The sequence below is a fragment of the Apteryx mantelli genome, chromosome 12 (assembly GCF_036417845.1).
Source record: "Apteryx mantelli isolate bAptMan1 chromosome 12, bAptMan1.hap1, whole genome shotgun sequence".
NCBI lineage: Eukaryota > Metazoa > Chordata > Aves > Apterygiformes > Apterygidae > Apteryx > Apteryx mantelli.
In genome coordinates, this window is record NC_089989.1 from 25,769,026 (window position 1) to 25,787,305 (window position 18,280).

At 41.7% G+C, this 18,280-nt stretch overlaps 1 protein-coding gene across 1 annotated transcript in view; it reads left to right on the forward strand.

Moving 5' to 3' along the window:
* LOC106497361 (contactin-4) overlaps positions 1 to 18,280 on the forward strand; it is a 344,686-nt gene that overhangs the window by 217,333 nt on the left and 109,073 nt on the right. Inside the window, exon 6 of the mRNA XM_013958278.2 lies at positions 10,602 to 10,697. Coding sequence (XP_013813732.1) covers positions 10,602 to 10,697 — 96 coding nt within the window. The remainder of the gene's footprint in view (positions 1 to 10,601; positions 10,698 to 18,280) is intronic.

An 18,280-nucleotide genomic window follows, 5' to 3' on the forward strand; every position in this document is an offset into this window, starting at 1 on the left:
TAATTGTAACTATGAAAAGCCATATGTTTCTGATTAAAATTTCCATATGCCGTTTACTGAGACAAACTACTAAGTCTTAAGAGGCTTTGGATCATTTCACATTTTTTAAGCTTATATTAAACCACATTTGAAGTTTTGGAAGGAGGTCATTCAATACCCTACACAAAAGGAAGAGGTGCTGCGGTTAGGTATGGGGACAGCTGCTGCTGGCAAGTTCTGGCGTCTTGAATATTTTTGAGGAATAAGCATCTAGATCAGGCTGGCATCACCGTCTTTTACCTGCATAAGTCTTATTACTAAACAGTAAGGCAGAGGTTTTATGAAGGTCACAGAAAAATCTAGTAATGCAACAAAAGACATTCAAGTTTCCTTGAAGGAAGGTCCTAGTGTGCACATGCTAATAACGCGTTGCGCTCATCCAGTGCCTTTCGCCATTCGATGTCAGATTTTTGTGCAAATATTAGCTAATTCAGTCTCTTTTGAGATACGTGGTTTAAGTACTCGTCCTTAGAGATGTGCAAACTTCCACAGAGAAAATGTAAATGACTTTCCCAAGGTCACACAATTGTTGGTAGAGTCAATGGCACAAATCAACATACTTTTTCAGAGATTAAATACGCATAGCTTTATACGCACATGGGTCCATGAAGTCTGATTTTGTTTGGTGCTGTAGAGAAGATCAAGTCTGAAGAGCATCCTTGCTCCTCATTCAAGGTCTAAGAAAGAGTGTTAATGGTGAAGACCTGCCTGCATTTCTGTAACACCTCCCTGTTAGAGCCTCCTGTTTCCACTGAAAACATTATTAATCACTTCCTTATGGGATGTTAGAGTTACTGTAGCTTATAAAATATTTTAGGTTTTTGATTTTCAGTAGAGTCCTTTGTATAGTATCATATGCTCCCAATAAGTTTAGGAAGGATATTAACCACCAGAATTGTTGAATTGTTACTATGTTCTTCCTCAGTAATTTGTCTTAATCAATTTGACAATTACTTGCTAAATAGAGAGAAAGAACATTCAAATTAAATAGGGCAAAAACTCATATGCAGATGTATTTTTTCCCAACAATCATGCAGCTATCTAATCTTAATTGTTTGAAATCACAGCTTTAAAACAAAAGCCTGGTTTGGGTTATTCATTGATGCATCTCTTTTTTCTTTTTCAATCATTAATAATTACAGATTATGAAACAAGACTGCACAATTCTTGCACCTCAAAGGCCATACAGATTTGCATACAGAACAATTTATGTAGATTTTATGTACCTACTTGAGTTGTATTTCTTTATTCTCTATATTTTAATGATAGCATCATATTTTTATTGTCTACAGTAACTTTTAATTACTCTTTCCTTTTATTTCATTTAAAAATAACTATTTAGTAAAAATGTGCAGACCTGAAATGGTTTTGTATCCATATGAGTGTATGAAGAGGGAGTCATCACTGGCGATCAGTATTTGCTGCCATTTAAATGATTAGTTTTTGAACAAAATTGCACTTTTTTTTGAGCATAAATTACCCTTTTTGCTCATGCAAGTGACCTGGGCTTTTTTGTGCAGATGTGTGCTGCCTTGATTAGTTAGGGTATGTTTGCATCCTTCTGCATCTGCTGCACTGTGCAATTTCCTTTTTGATCCTATGAGTAGAAACAGTATTTCTTACTGCTGGTGTATTACCTTAGTGCCCCAAGGATATCTGAGTTGAACGGACGTCCTTTCCCTACGAGCACACGCAGGGCTACTGGCCCCAGCGAGAAGTCTCTGATCATGTAGGCAGTCCTCGGTTCTGGGCATATTTTCTTTGTTTCCTTTATAAATATTTTTATGTATTTTAAGGCTGCTTTCTTTTTTGATCTCTGCTGTGGTAGATCACTGTAATTGAAGCAGTTCCCACCCTAAAAAATTTTAATTCAGCCACAAAGATGCCTGCATGCTGAAACCTAATGAACTTACCATCTTATCGCTTCCAGTCGTTGTTTTGCCTTATCTTGTTCTCTCCCTTCTGTTTATTAATCCTCACTGCATTATGTCTAAAATTTAACTGTAAACTCTTAAAATGACCCTATCTTTTATTTCTGTTATAAAGTGTTTAGTACCCTGTGGGGAACTGTAAAATAATTAATCACAATGTGATTATTTGCAGATTTCTCATGTACTGTGTTGCCAAGTCCCAGTGGACAAACCTCGGGGACTCTCAGGTGTAGTGGTGGGCATCGGACTGTGAGAATATCACTCTGTCTTCATATCCTTCTCCTCTTTCACCGTGCTTCTTGCACCTTAAGACTAGATGGACACAATACCCTGTAATCTGGCCTCCTGTTTGTTACTGGCCATATTTTCACCAATTTATCCCTAATTGAGCCCAGCTACTAAAGTGTGAGTAAAGCATAGCTTGTATTTGCACGTCTTCTAGAAAGGTGGTCTTGATGGGCAATCATCAAGGATGGTGACCCCACTGCATTCCCTCATAATTCATTCCCGCAGCTGATCATCATCACTTGCAGTAAGTCTCACATCTCATCTCAATTTCCGTGACTTCAGCTTCCTACCGCTAGTTTTTGTTCCCTCCTCCCCCACTAGGTTAACAAGCACTTTAACAGATGGTATTGTTTCCTCATGGAGATATTTGTGCACATAAACCAGGACGTTTTCACTGCCAACCTCCCCTCCCCCTGATCTTAGATTGTTTTCTTCTCTTTTTATGCTCAGCAGTTTTTTTCCCAAAATATGGGCCTATCAGGAGGTAGTGATCTCATCGACACTGTATGCAGGAGAAGATTGCCCCACTACTCCTTTATTCCCTCTCCTCTTTAAATACATTTGGTAATGAATATCATTAAAAATTCACTGAATATTTATATCATAGAGTGTTGAGGCCTGTTCCTGGTAGAAAACTCATATAATCCTTTGTGGTCTTGATATATAACTTAGTTCTCAATGTAATGGTTGGTAGCCGATTAAGTTATAATGCTGCCATGGTAAATGAAGACCAAATAATTGTATGATACATCACTGATGGCCCCATACAAGTACTACAATGTGGCTAGTCGTATCTGTATATTTGCATGATGCTTAATATTTTATTTGTTTCAGTCATTTCATATGAGTTCAGTTCTTCAGCCTGGAAAGTTGTTTTGATAATACATGGGGAGCACTACCATTTCTTGCATGACAGCATTTGCAGTTTAAATGTAGTAATTATCTGAGTCCTTTTAAAATAAAATATAAAAAAAAATGCTAGTCCCTTCCATTTTTGTTTTCAGTTTAGTCAGACTTATGACCATGTGTCACCCAGAGTTTTAGTGTTATCTTAACAAACAGCCACTACTAGTCTGTCATTAAATGCTGGAGCATCATAGAAGATAAAGCTGAAAATGGCAATAAGATATCTGGTCCAGCCTCCAGGCAGGATAGCTGCACCTTTGGTATTCTTGACAGCTCTTTGTCTAACCTATTTTTGATGACAGTGGTGACAACTCTTAATTTTATGCTCAACTCTCCATAGTTACATAAAAACATTCCTAACGTGACCTGAATGTTCCTGGTTGCAAATTAAGCCCCATTTCATCCACACAGAGAATATATTTTTCCCTTTCTCTTTGCAGCAAACTTTTATGCATTGAAGACAGTTATATCTTCCCTAAATCTTTTCTCTAAACTAAATAATCCCAGTCAGTTCACTACTTTCTTGTAAGCCTTGTATTCTAAATTTGATATTACTCTGGCTACCATCCACTGGGTTCTCTTTAGGTGGTCCCTGCTTTTCCTTAATTGATGGGCTGAAACCAGGGAAAACAGGCCTCAAGCTGAGGCCTTTCTAACACTTAGAAGAAAGATTGCTCTGTGTTTTTAAATGCAGGATATCGGTGATTCATGTTGCATCTGAGATCCCCGATAGCAGCTACACGCTGCTTCTGCACAGGTGCTGCCTGGCCGGCGGCTGCCTTTGCCCACATGCAGGAGCCTGCCGCCTCGAGCCGGTAAATGCTGCCTTGGATGTTGGGCTGCCTTTGAGACGACTTTGGGTTCTAACCCTGCTTTCTGCTATCCTTCCAGTACTTCCATCTCATCTGAAAGTCCAAGAAGCATGCTGTATTCTGCTTTTCGGGTTGTTGGAATGGGAAATGGTAGCAGACCCCCAGGAGGCATGCATGATCCTGGTTAATCACTCCTTGTTACTAAGCTCAGTTGATTCCACTCCTTTGCTCTACCTTACATCCTTCTTGCATTCAGCAGTTATTGTTTATGCCTTAATATCATTTTCGTAAGTAGCTAACAGTTTTCTTCACACCTTTTTTGCCTTAAATTTGCCTATCGTGAGAACCTTCCTACTGTACTGATGAAGTCAGCATTTTGGACACTCACTTTTTTATTCTCAGTTCTCTTTCTTCAGTTATTGAGAGTCGTTAGTATTTCTTGGTAGCTCCCGGTCATGGGAACTTGAGCGACGCCTCTGTTGAGGTGCTGAAGAGAGAGGGAGGCTTCCTGTGCTGCTGCATGGTTGAAACCTCTTTTTTCCTGGCTACCACTCTCCAGGCCATAGCAGAGGACGCTGGGATGTGCTGTACCAGGGCAGAGAGTAAGCCGTTCTCCTGCAGACCGTAACAAAGACAACACCTTTCGGGGGAGGGAGAAGAAAGTGAGACCAAGTAGGAAAAAAACCACTGTGAAGAAAAAAGTCTTTGAAAAGAAGAGTGGTGATAGATGGGTGGGAAGGCATGCAAGAAGATAGCACGAAGGAGTGGGAGACAGAAATAAAAAGGTAAAAATAGGACACAGTGGGGAAAAGAAGGGTAGCAAGAGTGAAAGGACGTGAGAAAAGAAAAAGGTAAACAAAATTCAAGAGAACAGTGATAGTGTCTGAATGAACGACAGGAGCGAAATGGAAGAAAAAGTCAGCGGGGCTCCTTTTAACATGGTGCGGCAGCTCACCCACATCTGCTTGTTCTGGCATCGGAGGAAGGCTAAGTGCACACAGCATGTACCTTTACTGCACTTAATGCCATTCTGGGGACGGAGGAGTAATTAAAATCAGTCCTGGCAGTCTTTAATCGTAGTAACAACCGCCCAGCAGAGACTGTGGCTTAGGCTTGCTTGTGATCCCTAAGAACAAGAAGAAAATGGAATCAGGTGTACATAAAATCTAGGCTTGGATTAAATGAATGCATCTAAATGCGAAGCAGCACTGTAAAAGCTGTTAATGTGGAAGGTAGAACAGTAAATCCCTGCAGTAGGTCTGATGAGGTGGTAAGTACCCTTATCTTCCACTGCAATTGTGATGAATCCCAGTTCTTTAAAAGTAAAGTCCTGGTGATAGGTTTGCTTATAAAAGTCTGGATGAGTTTTATGACAGAGATGCTATTGCAATAAAGCAACATTTTCTTTCATACTTAATATTGGACCCTAGGTTCTGTTGTTCTTTCATTTAAAAAAAAAAAAACAACAACACCCACTCTGAGATTCTGTAATGCCAAGAGGTTGAATTTTCTGGTGAGTTTTGGGTAAGCACATGCATTATTTTAAAAGTTTTAACAAGAATTTGTTAAGAAAAGGCTTTACTCTTGAGTCTTACAGCTTTTACAATAAAAACTGACATAGGTCTGTCTGGGAAATTGTCTTATTTCCGTGCTGTCTGGGTTTGGGCAGCAGCACAGCAGGTAGGCTGAGCAAGCAGGGACCAGCTCCTGAGCACCTGCCTAACAGCCCCAGCGTGCCATGTCGTGGGGGTTGTCTGCTCGCACCCAGCGCCAGCTCCAGCCACCAGACGCTGGGAAATCTCGGACAAACGTCCCAAGTCACCTCGCCCTGCTCACGTGCCGTTTCCAGTGCAAAGAGAGCTGGTAGTGAGGGAGACGCGGCAGCACGATGCTCCTACTCCACGTGCTCCTCAAAACAGCGTCAAGGCACAAGTGAGCTTGCCGTCTTAATCAGACTTCTGTTGGAGGTTTGGGGGAGGGCGGGGGGTGGTTCTCCTAAATTGGCAAATAAGAACCAAATCCTCTTAGCTGGCATCTTTTGGCTTGGGGGCAAGTCAGACTGGAATGTAAGGACAACAAGAGTTGTAAGGGGAGATGCACACAGCGAAACCCTTTGCTCTCTAATTCCGAGTCATCCTTCAGCTGCAAGGGTTATCTTCATTTTTCCTTCTGTGCTACCCCATTGGTCTTTATCGTTGCAAGTACAGTACAGAGAATGATTTCTCACTTACTCTTCAGGCAGGGTATAAAGGTACTAACAGCTGTGTTCACTTTGGCTGAAGATAACAAAAATGGGAAAGAAGTGCTATTGCTACTTTTGCATTAAAGCTTCCTGCAGGGAGGTTTTCAGCAGTGTTTTTAACTTTTATTTGGCAAGTGGTCTTACCTCTGTGCACTGAGTATTCAGCTGTGCAAAATTTCTCTGAAGTATTTTGCACCCATTTGAAGATAAGTTTCTAGGAAATGTTCTTACCCATTTTGCACAGCATGTCAAAGCAGAAAAGAACCTCTTGATTCAACACATCGCTAATCCGTATGCTTTGTAACCATTCAACAACACTGCTGTTCCTCAAGAAGGAACAAGGAACCTCTTCCTTGGTTCTCAAGGAAGGTTGCATAGCAAGACAGTGTTTGAATGAAGTTTCCTACTAATAAAACTCTTTAAAACTTAATGATACTGTTGGTGTAATTCATGTGGGTATTTAGATATTGCATAAATTTAAAGTGTAGATTTCAAGATAAATCAGAATAATCAGCCAAATCAGTTTGATGAGGCATTAGTCTTTTTTATAGTTATCTTAATCTTGTTAATTTAGTTGGAACCAGATTTTGAGCACATGCATGAGACTCTTCAGAACTGGACAACTGATTTACAAATCTCAATAGCTTGTACTGTGAGTGATGATGATGAATGTTCTGCCTTGTTTGCTACCCAAAGTTTATTTTGACCATTCTTCCGTCAATTCCTAGTTGTTCACCCAAGACTTCTTTTCCTGGTAGCAATCCTTTTGTCATCATGAATATATGGCTATCTGTTTTGTCAGCAAATTGGGGTTATTCCTTCCTTGCAGAAAAGTTAAGAGGACTAGATTCACATTTAAACTGTTGTGTCATGTACTTTCCGAGAAACGTATCTAGAGCTGCCGGGTCACCGAGCAGGTGTCCATTTATTACGGCAAGTAATGAAAGGCCTTTCCCATTCCCTCCCCTTTGATTAACAGAAAAATTCCCTAGAGCACTGCGGGAGTAAGCTTACACATGTGGGCTCCTAGTCGATGGAACTTTTCTTTCATATTAAACCTGCGCAGGTTGGTTGGTTTGTTTTAGAATTCAGACCTGAAAACTGAATTCTGTACAATCTCTAAAATGTTTTGTGTGTGGTGAGTATATATATTGCATAATGCATTTGTTAATTCTGTAATGATGGAGGAAGAGATAAATAGCAAACTAAAGGTATGAAGAATCATTATATATTATTTGAGACTTAAAAATACTTCTGAGATTTTCCTTATAATACCTCTATGTATGTATGTAGAGCATCTGCCTTGATGATTGGGACTCGCTTTGCTTTTACTTTACTCTTTCATTTATTGGAAATCACATTCATTTAGAGACTCTAACATTATTACTTCAAGCAAGATTTAATGATGACTGGTGTCAGTAGTAGCAAAAACATTGTTATTACATTTATATTTTAAGATAATACTGTTATGCATTATAATACAAATATATGTAATTGCCACTTACCCATCTCAGCTAACTTTACCCATTCAAATTATCTTCTTAGCTTTATAGTGACTGTTTCTTTGGTAATGTTCTCACCCATGTAAGTATGGATTGAACTAGCCAGACCGTATCTAAACACATTTTTAGTCAAGAATGAGTTAAACCATTTAAAAATCCTGAAGTGGGCTGTGCTCATGACAATTGGTATTTTTTTTTTAAAGTTCCTATATTCTCTTACTATTTCTAATGGTTTCTTACACTCTTCTCCATAATCAAGCTTTCCAATATATTATGGAACATAGCCCTGTAAGTAAAATATCCATCACTGGGGGAAATATGAGAAAATAGTGAGACTGAGCAGCTCTAAAAACTTTATTTTGAAAACAGTACTCTTCGCTATATGTAGAATTTCCCCTTGTAATTGACTGCGAAAATACTTGCCTCCTCTGCACACCAGCCTGCTAGCTGGGAGTCGTGGCTGAAAACCTGTGTGTGGCCGAAAGGGTGAGGCTGAAGGGAAGCGCCCACAGGACGGCGCCGCGGGTGTCGGATCGGACGTGCCGCCAGGCTCGGCAGCGGCGCGGGAAGGACCTCGCGCCCGCCGTTGGGTGCGCCTGAGGGGCGTCCTGGCCCGTCCTAACACCACTTTTATTTCTCCAGGCCTCTTTTCGGTTTGAGGCCTTTATTCCTTAGGCTCCTCTTCTCAGAAAGGCTGGGATTCAAGCTGCTATCTGCAGGCAACCGAATCTCTTATTCGTATCCCTGGGAGTGGTAGGTGGCCAGAGGAATGCAGTGGCCGTTCCCGAGCAGCACGACTCTACCTTTTTTATATAACTTGGTAGAGAAAAATCAAATCCCTTTTGTTTTCATTGATAATCAGTTTTCTTTTGTTTTGTTTTTATTTATTTATTTTCTAGGCCAGAAAAAGAATAACAAAGAAGATCACCCTATTCAATATTACCTGCTAGACTCAGACTATGACTTTCAGGCTAGAAAACTCTATGCTTTATTGTCTTGCTTATCTATGTGCTGTATCATAAATTGCCTTATTCTTGCTACACACAGCTTTGAATCTTCCTGAGAATCTGCTGATTATATATTGCTGTGCCTACAGAGAGTCCAAGCAAACAGCTCACACTTGTGAACCTGCTGCCAAGTTGATACCCAGATTAAATTTGGACCAGTTTTAAACTTGGATGTAATTTTGAACCTTTTGCATGACCTCATTTTTCCCAGAGGGGTTGACTGTGCAAAAGAGTTAGCACCAAATGCAAATTGCAGCATAATCTTGATGTTGTCTGCGTTGCTTCTGTCTGTGGACTTGAATGAAAGAGAGAGGGTAGGTGGGCGGCTGTTTTGGGCTATTTTTGTTTTCACAAATAATTCACTGTGGTGCAGCAGGCTTTTTATATCTTCTTCAGGCCACACTATTTATCCACTAAAATGCAAATGAAAAAGCTGAAATAATACAATAATGAGACCCCAGAATAACAAAACTTAGAGCATACAGGTACTGCAGAACCGTGCTGGACTGTTGCTAGTATTATAACAAATTATTACTCATCACTTTCACGGTAGTCCCCCTTTTGCTTGGATTTTGTCCTGAATTTGGCTATAGCATGATGAATCCGTGAGTGAGACTGCAAAATACTGTCATAACAGTAACAGCTGATATGTTTGACCACCCAGCTGTTTCAAACTGATTTGTCTTTATTTTCACAATTTATTTACTATAGTGCAGGGAAGATCTCCCTGTGAGGAGAGTAAGAGGGAAATTGGCCTCAGGGCCACAGACTGTCCCCATGGCTTGGGTGCCGCATTAGTGGTGTAAGCGGGCTTGTGCGCGCATAGACATGTGCAGCAGGACTGCAGGCCGCTCTCAGGTTCACTCCTGATGAGGGAATAGTCTGGCTAAAATGAAGCCCTGACTCAGGGGTGTTTGAAATGCTGTATGCACACAAGTGCTTCTGGAAAAGCATTTTCAAGAAGGAACAAAAATCAAGGCTTAATTTTTCACCCTTGTAACATTATAATGGCGTTCCTAGTGGTTCCTACTGTTAAATATTTATCACCTCTGTGTTTCCTCTGGTCCCCAACTGCACTGAACAACAGGTCTGCAATTGCCAAATGATGGCTCAGCTACACCGAAAGCAGAAAAAATGAAAATTGCAGCGCAAGGTACTGTTAAAGATAGCGGGCTGCCGCGCAGAGCCCCTCCGGCGGCTGTGCCGCTGGTCGGCGCGTGGTGCCACTGCTTGGGCCGCAAAGCGGGATCGCACCAGTCAACAGCAAATTTCTTGAATTCGGTCTGCAAGGAGGGAGCGAGGGAGCTGCACTTTCACAGTGCCCGGCCCCTGACGGAGAGGAAAAGGAGGGAAGAGGAAGAAGGAACATAGTTTAACTAAAACAGTGTGTGGCTAACGTAGGTGCTGACAAGAGACTCCCTTACAGGAAGGGAAGGGTTTCTACCAGTGGGTTGCGTGGGGTGTTGGTAACAAGTCCTGTAAAGGGAAATGGATAGGGGTTTTAACAGAATTGAGCGCAGTGATTTTTTAAGGCAATAATTCTTCATAAAGTTATAAAATAAAAACTGTACCAGCGTTACGTGTTGTTGGAGTTTTCTCTGTGAGTCTCTTCTGCCCTGGGTAAATGGACAACCTCCCACCCGTACCAGCCTCCAGCCTGCGAAGGCATTTACTGAACCTGTTGCTGCTTCTGAGAGTTTGCTGCCATAGGCAGCACCCTGCTCCTCCTTGCAGTCCAAGCAGGTTTCCGCAAGCGTCTCTTCCACGTCAGTGTTCATTTTGTATCTCTCTGACAGAAAAATCCTAATGAACATTCAGTCCTTCTCATTAAGAAAAAACGATTGGCTTTAAATGCAATCTTTCTTTCTTGGCAGATCTTGAAAACTTCAAAACAAGGACAAGAAGTACAGTGTCAGTCCGCCAAGGTCAGGGAATGGTGCTGCTGTGTGGCCCACCACCGCATTCTGGAGGTAAATCGCTTTTCTTCTCTTGCTTTCCATATGCAGGGCAATATGTAAGGTTTTCCTTCTCAGGATATATTTCAGAAAGTTTTAAAATGGTGCACTTTAAAGGTGAACACTATGATAGTGCCAGCCTGACAAAATGGTTCATTCTGAGCGGTTCTGTTGACAATCTAAACACGCTGGTAGATCTCTGTTGTATATAGATGCAGAGAAAGAGTTTACAAGTGCACACAAGTATGCATTTAGGAGATAAAATGATGCAAACTAAAGCAGTGCATTCATATATAGAAGATATAACCAAAATCTTGTGGAAGTTTCAGGAGTCATTCTGTATATGACCTATGTGTGTCTTCTACAAAGGTTAAAGATTGCTGACAAAGCCACTTCTGTGCATCATTTTCCTTATTACTTTAATTTTTCAAATGCTCATCATCACTATTGGTTTGTCTCCTGAGTACTCAGATTCTATTACTGATTGTCCAGGTCTCATATGAAGTTTTATTTTTGGAATAGTAGTACATATTCTTCCTGCTCTTTTTATGGGAGGGAGAAGCAAGGGAGAGTGTTATCGGAGAAAAGGAAATAATGTGCCAACAGATTACATAGCAATCCTGAAGATGCTCACCACTATTTTCTTTGTTGTTATTTACGTCTATATCTGTTTTTCTGGAAATCATAATCTGAAGCTCCAGATAGAATGATTGAGAAACTCTGCTACTTGAAGTCTCTAAGAATTCCCCATTCTTCACTATCATTTTTGTGTCTGGTGATATATTTAAATCCATTAGAATTATAATACAGAATGATACTAACTGTAACTCAAGGCTCATTGAATGTCCAAAGATACAGACTCTGTTCAGAAAATGATTCAACCTCTCTTTTCATAAGTCTCTGTTATCTCTAATGCTTCACAAAGATTTGTGGCTTTTTTGGAGAAACAGAACAGTCGTAGTAGCAGACAGACAGAAGATTTCTGCATTTTTAGAATGGTTTTATTGGCCTGTACCCTTGTACACTATAGTTGTGTCATAAAGTGATCGATCACCTCTTAAATTCTCACTAAATTATTCTTTTTATATCTGCTACTTTTTATATTGGCTGTTTATAATAGTGGAAATGGCATATATGTCACCATATGGTTATGGGAAAATGGCCTTCCCTGGCAGCTGGGGGATCTTGCTCCCACCGTACCCGAGTGCCGCAGAGCTGTACAGGTATCTTTGCATTACATTGCCTGGCATTGCTTGATCGCTGACCCAGACTGCAGCTCAGATCTGGCACTGTGCTTGAGCAAACAGGACCTGGAGAATATACTGCAGACACTTGAATGGCTCATTGAGCATTGCTTGGGTTCAACAAGGGTGATAAGTTTCAGATCTAGCCAACCTAAACCTTGGCTGGTTCAGCACAGAAGCGTTCAGACATTTGCATCACACTCTTCCGTATTCTCTGAGTATTTTCAATAGCTAACCTTCATTAGCCTAAGTGATGCAGAGTTAATGACACAGCACACCAAATTCAGAGCCTGGGAGAGGGAGAAATGGAAGAGAGAGAGAGTCAGTGCTCCTTGACATCAGTGGTATTTGCAACCTTCTACTCTGGGGTAAATTTGTCTCTTTGGTAAGTTGTCATAAGTCTTTAAATACAACAAAGCACTATATCATACTCATGTAAACCCTGAATTTTAACACTGACATATTTGGTGTTCTCTAGATTCTATATATATTCCTTTCTGTTAAGTAGCAGCTAACAGGGACATGAGAGAGAACACACTACAGTAGCTGCTGCCGTTGTATGTCCTGAAATGATTTGTTCTCTTTTGACAGCATGTGATATCTATCAAATGCTCTTCCCTGACTAGAGCCAGCATCATCGATTCTGGTGTTCAGATAAGGAGGTTAACGAGGAATTTGTACTAATGGTAGTAAAAAAGCCAGCATTTTCTCAGTGGCAAAGACAAAATTGGTAGGAAAAAAACCATTATGGATTCAAAGTGGAGTTTACAAATAGCCAATTATAATGAATACTGTAGCAATTCCTTCAATGCAGTTCACTTTAAAGAGGATGGTATAAATATTTAGAAAAATCAAAACAATTCCTTTCAATTAAATGGTTTTAAATGTGTCAGGCCTATCTTGGTTGACTGACTGGTTAAACCCATGTGTTGTTGCACTGCTGCTTTTGTCCAAAACAAGCATGGCAGAAGTAATAAGTCAGTCATCGCTTCTTCCGTCATGCCTGATGTTGGTAACTCAGTTACAGGCATTGCCTTTGTGGGGCCACCAAGCAATGAAGTGTGTCACACAACTTTGGTATATTGGCACTAGTCATGGTGATGAACAACCAGCCATTTGGGCTGGCCATTTTATCAGGAGGTATTTCAGTAAATCACAAACAAATGCTCACCCTTTAAGATCATTTGTCCCTTTTAAAGAAATCTGCAACCATATTTTGAAATCTGTCTGTCCTTTAAGTCCTTGCTCATCAGTTTGAAAATTGCCTAGCAAACCACTTGCTATTATTCTGCTTTTATTGCTCAAATACGATGAGACAAGCGCTTACAGAGCTCTTTCCACTTACTTCTGACCAGCTGGCAGGAAACCTTGTCAAGTCTGCCAGCCTCCCTTGGCCCCTGGGCTTCGCAGTCCCCAACTAGGCTGCCACTTAAAAGAAGCAGAATTAGAAAAGAGTTGGAAGGCCCCTGGGTCTGCAAGTGTAATGACCTGTGAGATCTGCTACCGCTTACAAATCAAGAGAGCTTTTAATTTTAAATATTCTCAGGGAGACCTCACCAGAAGCTTTTCTGAATCAGGATAAAGCCCATTCGGGAGAACTCTTTTGGCCACACAAATAAAGTAAATATTTTTTACAGTGCTAAGAGCATTCTGGCTTTTAAGTTGCATGGCAATGAGAAACCCTGCTGTTTCCTGCTGTAAAGAAGGAACTACCTGGCAAACGTGTCTACCTACTTAATTTATTCAGCTAGGATCTCTTTCACCTTTTGGTTTCGGGTGCCATTTCTTCCCTTTAGTTCAGGTTGTTATCACGAGAATTATAACACCTCCAATTTCCGATGTTCGTTACTTGCAGGTGGTTCTTGCATTTGTGATATCAAGTCCACAGAGTTGCTCGTAGTCGCAGCACCTAATTTTTACATGAGTGGCTCCTGTCGCACTAACTGTAGCCCGAAATTGCGTGCCTGCCGCTGTGTGCGTGTACGGCTCGCTGCCTCGGCCCCTTCCCACGGCTCTCGTTGCAGCACGCCGATCAGGAAGCTGCCAAAGCTGGGAACTAAAAACCACGGCAGGCAGCCCGTGGATCAGCCGCGGCTCGTTCGGAGTCTGCGGTGCTGCGGGTGAAGCATCATGTTTAGCTTCATCCTTGCGTAGAGGAAGGAGGGTGATTTGGGGCAGAAGCGCCTCACCATCCTCAGAGCCTTTCACTGGAACGCCTTCAACGTCAGGCTGAGGAGTCGCGCTCGCTCTCCTCCCGTCTCAGGCTCACGGTAATTACAGTAATTACGCCCTGCAGAGTTGGATAGGATCAAGGGATGGAGATCAGGAAGGCCGGGGATAACTGGGTGGGCAGTCACGTTCTCGGAAGATGCGAAGTGATGAGTTTTTTTACCCTTCCTCCAATTAGGAGGTGTCGAACCCAGGCTGCCCACTTTGGGGGCGAGTGCTAAACTCCTGTATTTGAAAATATTTTCTGCTTCCAGTGCCCTCGCTGCTGTAGTGTTTGGAAGGAAGGGGGTGCCCGGGAGGCAGGCGTGTGGGGCCTGCTCCGATGGTGCCTCCCAACCCGCGCGCTCCCAGCGGCACTGCTAAAGCGTGACGGAAGCTGTACATCCGCATAAAGCTCGGGAACATCCTTGTCAGGACACAGTTACTGTGCCGCTTCCCAGATCTGTAAGTGTAGACACTAAGGAACATTAGCCCTGCAGATATGGGATAAATCTAGATTTTTCTGCAATTCTCATGTGCTGTGACGGTAACCAGGTCTCTAAGAATCACAATTTTCGATACAGGCAGCTGCTTACATACCTCAGTCCTTGACCTGAAGAAGTAACGTGGTGTCATGCCATAACTGTATTTTAGCGTGGCGAGATGCCATCCCGTATCTAAGGCTAAGGGTTTTAGCGTGCGGTAGACTCACCAGCCGACTCCTCCGCGTGGCTGCGCAGGCGACGCGGCACGTCGGCAGGTCTGCGGTGGCCGCGCGGGACCGAGCGGTGCGGGAGAGCGGGGTGAGCCCGGGCAAAGGCAGCGCCGCTGGGACACAGCTGCCGCGCGGGGCCCCCCGCCACAGAAGAGGCAGAAATCGTGCAGATTTGTCTTTATCTCCTTACCAACGCTTTCTTCTGTTCCTATGAGCAAGTCTGTGTAGCATTAACAGCCTCCGTGTGATTTCGTGCTGTATAAGCAGCGGGAAGGAGGGGGAATTCCAGCCTTTGTTCCCTGAGGAATTTGTTTGCATTTTCACAGATAAATTTGCTGAGATAAAATTTAGCTTTAAAAACTGTGTTACATTTGCTCAAGTAATTCAGAGAAAAGTTTTAGTGTGAATGTATTCATTGGCGATAGGAAAACATTCAGAAAGGTGCTGAAATTACTTCCATTTGCTGAGTTCAGTGTAGGAGAGCGTGTGTTGTGGTGGCAGTGAGATAAGCGCTTTTCTGGTGCCCAGCAAGGCAGAAGCTGAAGGGTAATTATTTCCTTGTATCATTTGGATGGGAGATGGCTTCCTGCGCAACCACCATCTATGATCTGCCCTATTCCAGCTAGAAAATGATCTTAATTATATCAAGCCAGATCCACAATTAGTCTAAATTGGTACTGTTGCAATTTTGTAACTAAGCTGGGCTGGAGTACGCTAGTTGTTGTTTTCTGTTTTGCATAGAAAGCATTTAGTGGAAAGTCAAAATAGTTCCAGTTAATTCAGATTGAGACCCTTGTTCTGCAGGAATCAATTTTCTCTGTAGAAACAATTTCTTTCTTTTTCTTTTCCTTCCTCCTTTTCTTTTCTTTCCTCCCAGATCTAGAAATACTTTGAAAGAGTGAGCTTTAAAACTCAAAATTGCAAAGTTAATGCTTTTCAGTCATGTGACTTACGTTTCCTTTAGCCAACTACATGTCTCCCAGCGTCATCGGAGCTGTTTGATTGCTAACAGCTCCTGTGCCGTGGCCACAGCTACCTCCTGTTCCAGCTCGGGGCAGATGGAGGTTCATCTGAGGATATCGGATATCATGAGGAAGTAACTGCATGTTGGAAAATCCTAGCGTTTCATTGGCAGCTCCCATCCCACGGGGTCCTTAGGCAGTGTTTGCAAACTAACGCTGTAGAGATGACTTCCTTCACGGACCATGATATGCCACCTCTGGGATATAACATTGCAACTAGTTAATGTTGTAGTGCACCAGGAAAAAAAACATTCAGGTTGGGAGTGAAAAATAATGTATCTAGTTGAAAGCGCAAGTGGCATTAAGATAGAGAAAATGCAATTACTTATTTTGGAATTTGATTACAACAGCAAACCTAACTTCATCATCCTTGCAAAAAGTGCCTGGGGACATCTAATGACCAGTGCCGAAGTCTAGGACTGCCTGCGAAAGACTGCTACATTATGGCTTACCTATTTTTTTCAATTTGTGACTTTAGTTTTTGTTCTGCATTGGAAATGACATCTTTTAAAAGGAAGGAAAGCTATTTGATCCGAGAAGAGCTGCTGCTTTAATGATGAGGGTGTTCACCAGTGTGATAGGGGCCTGGACAGCCCAGAACCCGCTGAGCGAAGTGACCTGTGCTCCCAAATGTCTGAGAGGGAACCAGTTCCAACGTTTCCTCAGCCTTGAAGAAATTTGATAAAATCAAAGAAATACATTAGAAGAGAGTCATTTCCCATCCACTGTTTTATCATCAGTCCTAAAAATCCTGGGTTGTACTAGAAATAGAAGTGTTTCTCTGTTCCCATCCACACCTTTATCCCTTTAACTGTAGTTTACTCTGACACTTTCCGCTTGAACGTACCCATTTTTAAAGGGCTGGCAGGTAAGAGTGAAATTATCTTGGCCCACATACATTAGTTGTTGAGGTTTTTTTCTTCTTAATGATGCTAAATAAAGAGCTTTCCACTATTTAAATTACTAGCAGTAATTTAAGCCAGTTACTAGCAATTCCTCCTAAAAATGAGTCCAAATGATTAACAAGTATTTTCAGCATAATAAAATGGACTAAATACAGCTGCACAGAATAATTGGGGCATCTCCATGTATTTTCACAATTCTTATTTTAATATCAGTTGGAGATTAACCGTATGAATGTAGCCTTTTTTCCACCTCGCTCCCCTCAGATGAAGAAGAAATGTGTATTTCTTGCAGTACATTTTCAGCAGGGAGTCACCATTTTGTCAGGTCAGTGCATCATGGTGTTACAATTTGTTAAGCAGCATAATGATGCGATCGCCTGGTATGATGGAGTGCTTGCTGAATGCTGAAAATTTGGAAAGTAAATGTTCATCTGGAGCTCAGGAAGTCACTGGAATAAAAACCAGAATACACACAAATCAAACATTTGCTTCTGTCACATCTTCTGCTCTTGGACCAGTCGCTGGCAGAGCCCCTGAAGCCCGTCCTGCCATATTTACAGGACCTTGTCTGTTAGAAGTTTTCATTTCTCTTTTTTTTTCCTTCCCCATTCATTCACTCGCACATACAAAGTCAGTATAAAATAGAGTAGTCAAAGCCTACCTGAGTCGTTAGCATTTTCCTGAGATAACTACCCTGCACGTGTAGGGTTTTCCCTCGTTATTTCTACTGCTTTTTTAATTAAAAAGCCTAATGATGGTCTTGTGTAGACCATTCTAACTATGAAACCCCATGGAGAAAATGGAGCAACAATAAAAACTAGTATGGGAACATGGCATAAAGTGCATATATAGCAGCATGAGGAGCAGTTATAGTGGAGATTTAAGTGGTCACGTTGCAGGCAGGAGAGGACAGTTGAGAACCATAAATAAGATTTATGTATCTAAAAGCTTACCTTTAGATGAATTGGCTTAAAGTTATTTGTGAGCTGTTCTGTGGCCTGCACCTTCTCCTCCCTGTTTCTGTTGCAACCAGCCCACCTGGGTCCCGCTCGCGGCCGCTGCAGGCCCCCGCGGCAGCAGCGGGGCAGCACCAGGGCTGGTAGCTCTCATTAGGTATTCTCACCGCAGCGACAGCCAGGGAACGTGAGGGACATCAGAAAGTTTCCATGACTTTTTTTGATGAGACTAGTTGTGGTATCTCAGCATTTCTTAGGATGAGCCCTCTAATTTGGATGCCATAAAAACAATGCTATATTTCTTTACGTTTTCAAAGCACCGTTAGATCAATACCATCTGCTGTCTCTTTTCAGAAGAGCCATATGAATAATTGATTTTGGGGGGCTTGCTGGCCAAAAGGAAAAAAAAATAAACTACAAAAAATAACTTTGGGTTTTCTGAAGTATGTCATTCCATTTGTATTTTTAAGCCTTTTTATTACATTTAGATATATTTAGAACCAAAGAAGCATTTCAAAATATAAAACAACATTTAATTTAAAGCTGTT